The sequence below is a fragment of the Anoplophora glabripennis genome, unplaced genomic scaffold (assembly GCF_000390285.2).
Source record: "Anoplophora glabripennis isolate ALB-LARVAE unplaced genomic scaffold, Agla_2.0 scaffold49, whole genome shotgun sequence".
Classification (NCBI taxonomy): Eukaryota; Metazoa; Arthropoda; class Insecta; order Coleoptera; family Cerambycidae; genus Anoplophora; species Anoplophora glabripennis.
The window spans coordinates 938,852-950,717 of NW_019417201.1; the positions used below are offsets into that span (position 1 = coordinate 938,852).

Here is an 11,866-nt window from a genome sequence, read left to right on the forward strand (position 1 = left end):
ACAGCTAGAGTTGGCAGAATTCTTCTACAATAGGGGCTTTCGTTTTGGCAAAATTAGTACCTATTAGCAACTAATATCAGTTCAGAGTAACTCTAAATAGCTATTAGCTACTAATAGTTACTATTTTTGCCAAATCGAAAGGCCCTAATGTTCTATTGTAATATTTATACAGGGTGTTCCGTTAAAAAGATGGCCTCTTCAATTTTTTTTAATGTGATCAATTTTGGACTAATGACGAGTAACGACAACAACAAAGAATGGTATGGCTACGTGGTTTCGTCAATTACTGTTTTACAAGAGTCGTTACGTTTTCTTCTTTTTTTTTTATATTCCGTCCACAATTTTTTAAATACCACCCAAATTAAAATGAAGTATGTTAAATAATCTAGTATTCTCTTATCCAATCAAATAAAATCCAATTTCCAATTCAATATTTGGTTCACCCTGTACTGGAGACTATGTTTATTTTTTAGGGACGAATTTTTAGAATGAAAATATTGGGAAGCAAGTAATAATTTTCTTTTTTGTTAAAATATCATATGCCTAAGCTCTTATATTTAGTATTTTTATTATACCATTACCATTATCAAAACACACTTTGTCAAGGTTTATCTAAACAGAAAGATATCAGCAGAATATCAGGAATTATGTCGTAAATATTTAAACAATTTGTAAGTATTTAGTAAATACTATAAAGTTACCTAAGTTTTCTCTACATAATACGAAAATTAAATTGTTAAATCATATGCTTGGTGTACTAAAGTATTTGCATATACCTATTTGTTATTGTTAAATAACCCAACTAATTTACCTATTTTTAGAAAAGAATATTTTTGAGGAAATTTAATTCAATATAATTATTTATAAATATTCAACAAACCCATATACCACTTATTAAATTCAACAAATTCAACAGGCCTCTATTACTGAGCTGAAGAAATAATTTATAATAATAATAATAAATATATAAGTATAGCAATTTCACTATATTATTAAACATAATTTAATATGTCTGACATTAAAGAATTTCGAAGCATTGAAGATATTTTGAAACAACTGCCCAAAGATGATTATGAAAAAGTTCATAATGTACTTTATGGACAAGAAACACGGTAAGTTTTTGTAAAAATATTTGCATAGTAAATTATGTAACATTTTTCATAAAAACCAGCAGTGGTGTCTGGTCCTATGCTTTTTTTTAAGGGACTCTTTGTAGGTCCTACATTCACATAGAGAGATCTTTTTGACGTTATTTTGAATGAAATTTGTGAAATAAAAAACTAAAAAGGATTGCAGATTTTTTTTATTTTTCGCAAAATTAAATTGTTCTCCTAGTTACACATAATTAAATTTTAATTTCATGATCTTATAATTCTCAAACTTCGTAAGTCACTGCAAATTTAAGAAAAATGAAAATTTTGAAAAAGAAAAAAACGGCTGTTTGTATCTCTTAGTTGGCTATGAAAAAGAAACCCTTAAATTTTTATTTTGCAAATTTGTTTCATGACGAAACTTCCTATGTAGGTCTAAAAAATGTTATGGGACCCTCGTTTTATCACCATTGAAAACAGTTATACTGATTTACTGAAATTTAATATTCTAGTGAAATAAGTGTGCCCGAAGAAGTAAGCAAACTAGCGTCCCTTTATAAAATTAATGTGGTATCGAGTGGATTCAAGTGTAAAGAGGAGCAGTTGAGAGCTCCGAGAAAAGTTAGAGTGGGACTATTCCAGCACGAACACCCTGTTCCTACGTCCACTCCTATTAAAGAGACCCGCGATGCAATGTTTAAGCTGGCTAAGGAAGCCATTGAAGTCGCATTTAAGGGAGGTGTAAATATCTTCTGCTTTCAGGAGGCATGGAGTAAGTTTAACATATTTTTGTTTATTTGTGCCGGTAACTCAAAAGTTATTTTTGCTATACAGGATGTTTCTGCTCAAATGACATTTATATCAGATCAGCCATGATAACGGATAAAAGTTATACTGAAATACCTTAAAAAAAACACCCTTTCCAATTTTATAACTTTGGATAAAACATATTGAAAATATTATGTCAAAAGAAATGTTGCGAAAAATAATAGGCTCATTATTATTTATATTAAGATTTTTTAAGTTTGCTAAAATAATTTCAACGAATTTCAGAAACAATCTAAAAACGTTTAAACTGGAATACAGTGTTTAAGGTAGTAAGTTATAAGTTGTACGATTTTTTTGAACTGTAATTAACTCTGTTCTTTTTTAATTTCTAACCTTTCTGTAAGTGTGATCTAGGCAGAAAATTATTTTCAATAGTATTATGCACAACGTTCACTTTTACCAGTGTAGTTTTTTTATTAGATTTAAAATTATATATCGTATATAGACATTTAAATTGAACGGACTTTGCATTGCAGATATGCCATTTGCGTTTTGTACCAGAGAGAAGATTCCATGGTGCGAATACGCAGAAAGTGCAGAACAGGGACCTACTACATTATATTTAGCAGAGGTAATTGCCAATTAAAGAAAACTCAATTTTTTTGGCACATTAAAATTTTGTATATTAATGAAATTATGAAAATAGATAGTAGGTTGCAATATTTCAGTGACAAAAAACCTTTGTGCTCCTTAAATTAAATACACCCTGTATATATTTTTAAATTTTACCGTGAGATGTCATTGCAGTTGGCCAAGCAATATAATATGGTAATAATTTCTCCAATTTTGGAAAGAGACCAAACACATTGCGAGACTATTTGGAATACCGCAGTTGTCATAGACAATCACGGAGACTACTTAGGAAAACACAGGAAAAATCACATACCGAGGGTTGGTGACTTTAACGAATCTACTTACTATTTCGAAGGGAACACTGGACACCCAGTATTTGAGGTAAAATAAGTAACGAGAGGTACACGTGAATAAATTGTGTTTATTTGCAGACGGAATTTGGAAAAATAGCAATTAATATCTGCTACGGAAGACACCACCCTCTAAATTGGTTGGCTTTTGGCATCAACGGAGCCGAAATCGTGTTCAATCCGTCTGCTACCGTAAGTTTTCTACGTGTTCGCACAACTAGTTACATATTTTATATTCTAGGTTGGAGAACTGAGCGAGCCTCTGTGGGGTATCGAGGCAAGAAATGCTGCTATAGCAAACGGATATTTTACGTGTGCGATTAATAGGGTCGGAACTGAAATCTTCGAGCACGAATTTACGTCTGGCAATGGCAAGCCGGCACACAAAGATTTTGGTCATTTTTATGGTTCTAGTTATGTAGCTGCACCCAACGGTTCTAGATCACCGGTAAGAAAGGAATATTCACTTATATGTTTTCTTTTTAGATATAGGGATCCATGATAGCGAATGTTAGGCAACCAGACTTACACCATTGGCAATGATTAACACAAAACTCTCTAGATGGTAATGATGTTACTAGAGTGAATTATTTCCTCTTTCTTTGACAGAAACCAGAAATTGTTTTATTCTGTGGGGAATGTAATGATTAAATTTATATAAAAAATATATATTTTTTAAATTTCGTTGATTTGGAGATAAATTTTAAAATCATGATAAATACCGCTAACTAGAAAATTAATAAACACAATGGATAGCCATTTTGGGTCCCTAGCTAATTAGATCGTTATTTTTTAAACTGCCCTTCCTAAAGTCCTCTCGACCCTGCTACTGGACAGCTTATGACCTAATTCGTATGTGCGAGCTTATCAATGTTGCCCATTGAACTTCAAAATTCATCTATATTTCGGATATTGGGAACAATTCTACAAAAGAGGTCGTGTAGTTCAGGTCAAACAAATAGCAAAAATCTTCGCGTCTTTCCCTGACGTCCCCTGTGGCTAATGTTAAAGAGGAAATCAAGATGCTTTGGAACCCCCTCATCTGCAAGCGGGCGACTAACGACCCAACACCGCAGGTGAAAAGGGACCCAGACATGTACACTCCTTCCGGATGGATTATGATGGTTTACAACCTTCTAAATATGCCAAGGGGAGAAAAATGTAGGTCAACTCCACCACAAACTACTCAGACCGCGCAAAATCTGCGTCATGGCGCCCAATGTGGGGCTAGACAGAGGATAGACAATCGACATACCTAAATCCTCGGCATGGCGCCCAACGTGGGGCAATGACGTAGGATACACCGTCGACCAACCAACATAGGCAACTAGAGCCAATGACCTAGTTAAATCCGCGACAGTAGCTCCCAACTGGGTATGTGCTAGCTGTTATTAGAGGTTGCACCAGCAGTAGAATATGAAAATTACGAAGATTTTAAAAAAATGTTCTTTGGAATTTCAAAGTTGCACCTGTTGTAGTTGTACCAATTAACTCCTTGTTTTTTAACCTCTAAGAGAATTTTATTTTAGGGGTTACCAAGAACCACAAACGGTTTACTAATAGCGGAATTGGACCTAAATTTGTGCCGACAAGTAAAAGACCATTGGGGATTCCAGGTAAATTATTTTAAAATGGTCTTTAGATTGTTTTTTCGATCTATTTCGTTCTAGATGACGCAAAGGCTCGACATGTATGCAGATTTCTTACGTTTGGCTATTTCGCCGGAATTTGTACCTCAAGTTATAAAGAAAAAGTAAAGCAAGTTGTAAACGGAAACTACGGGAATGCAGGAAACGAAATTATAGAAAAATATAATTTTAAATTAAGGAAAAATATTTAACGTACATAAATTAAACATTATTAATAATCAGTTTACTTTACAGCAAAAACTCTAAAAAAATAAAAGGATCTACTTGAAAAGTATCACGTTGGTTCGTTTTGGTATTTCTTTGCAGTACCCAATCTTCCTTCCTTGGCTAGTTCCGCTTCCTTTACCGCCACATCCCGTTCTAAACCCTTCCACGACCTCTGAGCTAAAAACTCTGCTCCACGACTACCTCTCAGCATAATCGTACCGTCCGGCCTAACAGCTATTTGTGAAGTATTTGAGTCCATATTAAAAGCACTTTCCTCTTGATGGTTTAAAGTCCGTATTTTATTTGTTAAAAGGCTGACGTCTGCAGTTTCTTCCTCGCCTCTATATTCACCCACCGGTTTATCGTTTAAAAAATTATTATAATCGTAGGAAAACCTTATGTTTTTATCAGGGTCAGGGTTCAGAGCAGCTTCCACATCGAACGGCGTTACTATGGGCCTGTAGAAATCACGATTTTCGTATATTTCACTGAGGGAACAAGTTACTACAACATATATTTCTATCTGAAATAAAAAGAATTTAAATAGAAAATCGTTGAATTATACAACCACCAACCTCTTGAAAATTTGCCAGTTTTGCTACGGTCGGTTTTCCCACACTAATCAGGTAATATTTTTTCCCCCTTGATTTAATTAAGCTCTTCAATCTTTCGATAATTTTTAAATAGTTTTGAACACCAAGAGTTCCAATAACAATACCTATCGTTTTACTATCTCTGATTTTTTCCATGAGATAATTTCTTCGTTTCAGCACTTTTGTTTGGGCCTCGCATTGTTTTATAGATCCGTCATAGTAATAAAGTTGTTTGGCTAAAAATATTGACAATAAACTATCTGACATTATATGATAGACACAGAAAATTTTAAAATTAATTTACTTACGTTGAAAAGTAAATTCTATGTTCATCAACTTCCTCTCACTGCTGCCGAGAAATATTATAACCTTATTTTTAATGACTAAAGGATCCTCATCTATTTTTTGCACCTTAACATTTTTATATGCTTGAAATGCTACTTGAATATCATCTACAAAGTACACAAAATGCTACGTCTATCGAAACGGAGATATATTTAGTACATACCTGAAAGATGTATATAACCAGCGTCTATTAAAATAGTAATTCCACTATTACCACCCCCAAATTTTTCCTCAAAGCTGGCTTTTAGTTTTTCGACATTAAGGAAATGTTTTTCATAGACATTTAAATAAGGAATGTTGGCAGATGTTTTTGAGAAGCAAACTGGTCCAAAGTGAATAATTGCATCGGCATTGATATGTGCAGCTGCAATATAATCTATGCAACAACTGAAATAAAAAATTAATGAATATCTTAATATAATAAAACTCTATACACCATTTGTTATAGCCAAAAAAATGTTATTACCTTTCATACGCAGTATCTCCTAAAACGTAAACAATTTGACTTAAGATGGACTGCAATTTGAATGCAACTTCGCTTGAATCGGGTAGCAAATAATCTGGAAATTGTAGGCATACCTTAAACAAGAAGTTTAAAAAAATCAGTAACTATAGTTTCACATTTTATACCTTCTGGAAATTATTAGATTTGATCCAATCTACACATTTGTATATTTCATATACACTGTCCAAATCTTCTGCCTTCGTTTCGACGGGCTTTATTGATGCGTCAACGTTTTTATCTAAACTTACATTCTCGTGAGCATAAAATTGTGAGTGAGACATCTTAAATTATCACATTAAAAAATATATGTATATACAAAGTCAAATCTAACAAGATGAACACAAAATAATATTTTGTGCAAAATGAATCGATAAACGATAAATAAACCACATGGACTTAGGTTATGTATGGATACTGATGCTGAAAGCATTTAAATTGTCTACTGACTAAATTCCATACATATGTTTGCATCACATTTGCATCTATTCTAAGAAATTTACGTTTTGTGTTTGTGACTTTTGTGTGGGATTTGAACTATGTACTTGCATTCTTGCAAAAGTAGGCAAAATAAACTTGTCAGTAGTGCCAAATCAATATATAAATTTATTTGAAAGTTAACCTTTTTTATTGATAAAAAATGGCATATAATTTAAAATCAGAAAGTGAAGTTAAAGAATACGTTAAAAATCTAGGTATAGAATACAGATTTGGATGTTACAGTGAGAAAAAACCTGAAGGTAAAATTAAACGCTGTTGCATAACCTTATTTTTTAAAGCCACATTTTAATGTTTTCCTTTTTTTAGTATGTCATTTATTAGCAGATTTCTTGGAATCTATAAAGAAAGACTACGAAAAAGCTGGAAAGGTATACAAAAATAATTGTGACGAATATAAATATGGCAAAAGTTGTTTAAAATATGGGACGTATAGTTTGTTGGGAAAAGGTACAAAAAAGTCTGACTTTAAAGTAGCATACGATTACTTTGAAAAAGGGTGTAATTTAGGCGAACCAGACTGTTGCTTAAATCAGGGACTATTACTAATTACTAAAAATGATCGTCCAGAATTAGAACAAGATGTGATAAGGGTTTGTGCGAAAATATTTACTTTTTTCAATGTTGTTATAATTGTACATTTTAGGGTATGAAATTATTACAGAAAGCTTGTTCCGGGAAAAATGCGAATGCCTGTTATTATTTATCGGGAATGTATATAGTAGGTGTTAAAAAATCTGACACGAGTTCAAATAGTACTGATAAATCCAAAAGTGACCAATTTGATGTACCTAAAGATATGAAAAAAGCTTTCCAGTATGCATTAGAAGGGTGTAATTTAGGAAACATGTATAGTTGCGCTAATTTAAGTCAGATGTATGCCAAAGGAGATGGTAAGCAAAAGTCCTTTGGAAATTAATATTTAATTTTTCAGTTGAAATTATGTAAGCTTTTATCTACTTTAGGAGTTGCAAAGGATGATAAATTGGCAGAAAAGTATAAAAATGTCGCTTTAGAAATGCAAAAGGACGTTCAAAGTAATAAAACATTGACATTTCAAGAGGGGCTGTCATAGTGACTTATCTAGTCAGCAAAAGAACAAGGAGTATAGGGAAAAGACCTAGAGACCTAGTAAAAAAGTTATATTTATTATAACAACTGTTTTAATAATTATTTATCGTTTTTAAAAATTATAATTTGTAAAGAAATACACTGATTTTTTATAAGTTTTTATTTAATTAAAAATACATATTAAAATATGAATACAATTTAAATTTCAAATATATATTTATCACACATTTGGTCAACATATTAAATTGCCTATTTAACTTGTCCAGTAAGTAGTTAGAGCAAACTATTAAAAACTATTTAAAAAAACATTACACGGAAAATAATATCAGAATATAATTTTATCGTATATGTTTCCCTCTAAATCTTTACTGAACGTTATTTATTGTAAATATATATTTTCTCTATAACAAACTTCATTAAACAAGTTCAACATTTCCATGAAAATTCCAACGACTGATAAATTTCAGTAATTTACAAAAATTCCATAGTATTAAATCTTTCCCTTCGTGTTTTCACAATGCTTGGCAATGCTTCTAGTCGTAAAGGCTTTTTAATAAAGGATTCGCTACTATTTGAGGGTGACCCTAAGAAAAAGACACTATATAAAGCTTAAGTAGTCTACTTTATGTGGTATTACTATAAAAAGTTCCATTTTTGACCGGTGATATACTTTATTAAAAAGGTAGCGTAAAAAAGGTCGTAAGACTTTAATTTATAACACTAGAGGCAGAGCTGTTTTTATAACAAATTATTACCGTTTATCCACAAATTGCTCGGACCGGTGTAACTGTGATTCATATTAACGGCATTCGGTAGTTCCTCTTCACGATTTATATTTTCAGTTGATCTGTTCCGTCTGGCAAAATCTGGAAAACCATATCGGCCCGTGTGGCCTGTTTTAGATGTATGCCAGCAGTCCTTAATACGGTGAAGATGAAAAAATATAAGAGAAAACAGAAAGCGTGCATTGATTTTATTGAAAATTGGCCCAATTTGGTAATAATTTTGAAATCTGGAAACTCTAGAATATTTTTTCACCTTTTTCTGTTAATACGCCATCAACAATATTTACCTCGCCACGTATTAAAAGCTTTACTTGCGTCAAACCTTGTGGACTGATTCAGTAGCTCGTTAGCTCTCCTCATAGTCGGTTGGAAATAACTACCAATTATGTCCTCTTTTTCGCTTCTATCGAGTTTCTATCAATGAAGTAAAAAGTAAGGTTTGTAAGTGTCTTCCGTGTGCATGTTACGTATCTATACTACTAAAAAAAATCTACAAATTTGCAGTCAAAGTAAATAAAATGAACGGTGCGGTAAAGAAGATGTTTTACCTCGTTATCGTTAAAATACATCGGACTAGTCAATTCTGTTCTAGATACATTGGAATCGCTAGATGGTATTCGATTGTGGTTTTGTCCTGTGCCAAAAAATTTAAGCAGCGTGCAAAAAAAATATACAGGGTGGGTGAAAATTGTTAACAATATGGGTTTCCAGATTTTACGTATGTACAGGGTGTCCCGAAATTAATGCATCAAAATTCGGTCACAGATTCTTAAGACAAAGAGTGACCGCAAAAAACCTGTGATTTTCGCCCGTTTTTTCACAATTCGCAGAGAATTAAAAAAAAAATACATAAAAATATGTTTTTGGTAGCAAATTACTTATCGTAAAAAACTGAAATGAGCATAACTTTTAGTATTTTGAAAATTTTAAAAATCACCCCTACTTGGGGGTTGAAAAAATGCCAAAAATGTGAATTATCTTAATATATTTTCTTGTAATTTTTACAATTATTTCTGATATTCTCTATTTTGGGGGATGATTCCACCCCCTGAACGCGCTTAGGGGTGGGTTTTCTAATTTAACATGCTTATTTCAGTCATGAGCATAAATCTTTCTTTATATCAAAAACCGTTCGATAGAAAAATTCACATGCTAATAGTTTTTACATTTATTGGTAAGGGGTGATTTTTGAAAATTTTCAAAAAACTAAAAGCTATGCTCATCTTAATTTTTTACGACGAGTAATTTGAGTCCAAAAACATATTTTTATCAATTTCCTTTAGTTCTCTGTGAATTGTGAAAAAACGGGCGATTTTTGCGGTCACTCTTTGTCTTAAGAATTTATGACCAAATTTTGTTGCATTAATTTCCGGACACCCTGTATAGTTGTAGTAATATATCTTTATTCAAATAAAAAAAATGTTTTAGAGGCACTTGTAAAGACAAAAATATAGGTAGGAATTAGTAATGTTACAGATGCCAATTTTGAGAAAAATTAAGAAAATTTCAATAGATATTCCATTCTTTATCCTCCCTGTATACTATCAAAATTTTAATAAATACGAAACAACTTTTCCAAGCTTATAATAAAAAATTAAATAAAAAAGCCAATTATAACTAAAAACATTAATTTGTATCACCTTTATTAAAGGGTCTGTTTTAAAATTTTCATCTTCACAAGATTCTTCTTCATACTGCAATCTAGCTGGAGCAGTTTGAGTATCGCCAAACCGTCCTACACGGATTTTTTTTTTAATAGGAGTCAATGATTCGGGCCACAATATTTGAAAAAAAAAATGTTTTGTTTAATAATCATTTTTCATTTATTTGAAAATAATATTGTCAAATTATCGTGTGAGGGTTTCCCAATCACGTTGCAGAAGTAGTTAAACTACTTTTTATATTCGTTAAATGTTAAGTTTTTTGTTCCATATTTTAAACAAATATACAGGCTGCTTCAAAATTCAGTACAAAGAATTTAGGGGCGTATTTTTGAGGTCAAATAAGACATTTTTTTCCTATGAAAGTGGGTCCATAAATGTGTGGTTTTCGATATACAGGATGTTAAATTTTTTTATTTTTTTCGATTTGTTAGGAATAATTTCCAAACAGATTTCCAAATATTTAAATAATTCTATAATAGGTAAATATTTACAATTTTGATGCAGAAATCGCTATTTCAGTCATAAAAAAGTGGTTTAACTGACTAAAAAATTTATTCATAATGACGGATTATTACGTACCTGGGGTTGGTAGTTTGGTCCTTGGCACTATAATTTCTGGTAATTTATACTTCTGCGTGTCTTCCAACCATACCGCTTGCTCTTTTACTAAGTCTAGGTCACTGAAAAATATTTATTACGCAATAAATTATAGATATTTCGCTTGCAATTTTTGTACCTGTAATTACATTCCTTCTTTAAGGTCCCAGTGAGTCTTTCGGAAATTTGTGACAGTAACTTGATGTTCCTATCTTGTTTTCTGATCGTTTCTAAATAATCCTGCCTCTCTACTTCGAATTCACTCTGTATATCTGTTATTTCCTTTTCCAGAGTTTTCACTTTGTGCCGGTATTTCCTTAGCGCCTCAGTTTTCAAGTGCAGTTCCTGGCTTATGTCCTTGTATTGGTTTTGGAGGATTTCTCGATCTTCGTTCATGTCGATTTTTGCAAGTAAATGAGCTATGACACTGAAAAAATATTTATTCGCTTTATTAAGGAGAATTTTGAATATGTAGTAACCCGTTTCAAATATTTAAGAAATTCCGCGAGATTTACATATTCGAATAAGAAGAGTTGGCTAAATACCCTCTGGGTGAAGGCCAAAAAAAGAAGAGGAAGACGAAATCTGGAGTGAAGTGTTCATTGTTCTTTTCTTAGTTATGCTTATGGCCGGTCCTCATGTACAATAATTTAGTGCGGAACTGCGGAGATGCGGAACCACGTGATCACAATATCGAAAAAATATTGGACGCACAGCAGCCATTTTGAAAAAGTGACAGATCCGCATGCGTTCCGGATAAAAGTTGACTAGGTTCAACTTTTTCCGTATTCCGGTGTTTACTTTTGTGCTCGTGTGACATTTATCGGCCATTTGTATTTGTTTATATTCTGAAAACGTGTTTGATTAGTTTGATTAGCTGTATCTTCATCAAAGTTTTCCATTGTAAATATATTTCACATAAAGATTAATAGATAATTATTTGAAATACCTCAATGAAAATACTCGAAAAGAAACCGGTACAAATTTCTAGGTTATCCGCATCTACTATTTTTGACATTTGCATTTGGACGGTAGTTTGAAAATTGCGGAGATTCGCAGTTACGCATCTCCGCAGTTCCGCAGTAAATAATTGTACATGAGGACCGGCCATTA

The 11,866-nt window shown here is 32.2% G+C and overlaps 4 protein-coding genes across 5 annotated transcripts in view; 2 read left to right on the plus strand and 2 right to left on the minus strand.

Annotated features, from left to right (window-relative positions):
- The first annotated feature begins 554 nt into the window (after positions 1 to 554).
- On the plus strand, positions 555 to 4,728 carry LOC108903876 (beta-ureidopropionase). The gene is made up of 9 exons (XM_018706213.2): positions 555 to 671; positions 822 to 1,112; positions 1,604 to 1,863; positions 2,396 to 2,490; positions 2,667 to 2,873; positions 2,924 to 3,034; positions 3,084 to 3,290; positions 4,372 to 4,458; positions 4,513 to 4,728. Exons 2-9 carry the CDS (start codon positions 1,009 to 1,011, stop codon positions 4,597 to 4,599), a joined length of 1,158 nt encoding a protein of 385 aa, XP_018561729.1. The 5' UTR covers positions 555 to 671; positions 822 to 1,008; the 3' UTR covers positions 4,600 to 4,728.
- LOC108903875 (2-(3-amino-3-carboxypropyl)histidine synthase subunit 2) lies at positions 4,689 to 6,526 on the minus strand. The gene is made up of 6 exons (XM_018706212.1): positions 6,267 to 6,526; positions 6,103 to 6,215; positions 5,800 to 6,023; positions 5,600 to 5,743; positions 5,274 to 5,527; positions 4,689 to 5,221 (listed from the first exon to the last, which is right to left on the minus strand). The coding sequence occupies exons 1-6, from the start codon at positions 6,420 to 6,422 to the stop codon at positions 4,766 to 4,768; spliced, it is 1,347 nt and encodes a 448-aa protein (XP_018561728.1). The 5' UTR covers positions 6,423 to 6,526; the 3' UTR covers positions 4,689 to 4,765.
- A 209-nt stretch (positions 6,527 to 6,735) lies between these two features.
- On the plus strand, positions 6,736 to 7,838 carry LOC108903858 (cytochrome c oxidase assembly factor 7 homolog). Its single transcript, XM_018706178.1, has 4 exons — positions 6,736 to 6,878; positions 6,946 to 7,229; positions 7,283 to 7,529; positions 7,602 to 7,838. Exons 1-4 carry the CDS (start codon positions 6,779 to 6,781, stop codon positions 7,709 to 7,711), a joined length of 741 nt encoding a protein of 246 aa, XP_018561694.1. The 5' UTR covers positions 6,736 to 6,778; the 3' UTR covers positions 7,712 to 7,838.
- A 102-nt stretch (positions 7,839 to 7,940) lies between these two features.
- LOC108903880 (osmotic avoidance abnormal protein 3) overlaps positions 7,941 to 11,866 on the minus strand; it is a 23,165-nt gene continuing 19,239 nt past the window's right edge. For both annotated transcript variants that reach the window (XM_018706220.1, XM_018706221.1), the window contains exons 9-14: positions 10,893 to 11,180; positions 10,736 to 10,836; positions 10,133 to 10,227; positions 8,780 to 8,906; positions 8,463 to 8,600; positions 7,941 to 8,291 (exon numbers count right to left, since the gene is read on the minus strand). In XM_018706220.1, the coding sequence (XP_018561736.1) occupies positions 8,179 to 8,291; positions 8,463 to 8,600; positions 8,780 to 8,906; positions 10,133 to 10,227; positions 10,736 to 10,836; positions 10,893 to 11,180 (862 nt within the window). In that variant the 3' untranslated portion in view covers positions 7,941 to 8,178. The remainder of the gene's footprint in view (positions 8,292 to 8,462; positions 8,601 to 8,779; positions 8,907 to 10,132; positions 10,228 to 10,735; positions 10,837 to 10,892; positions 11,181 to 11,866) is intronic.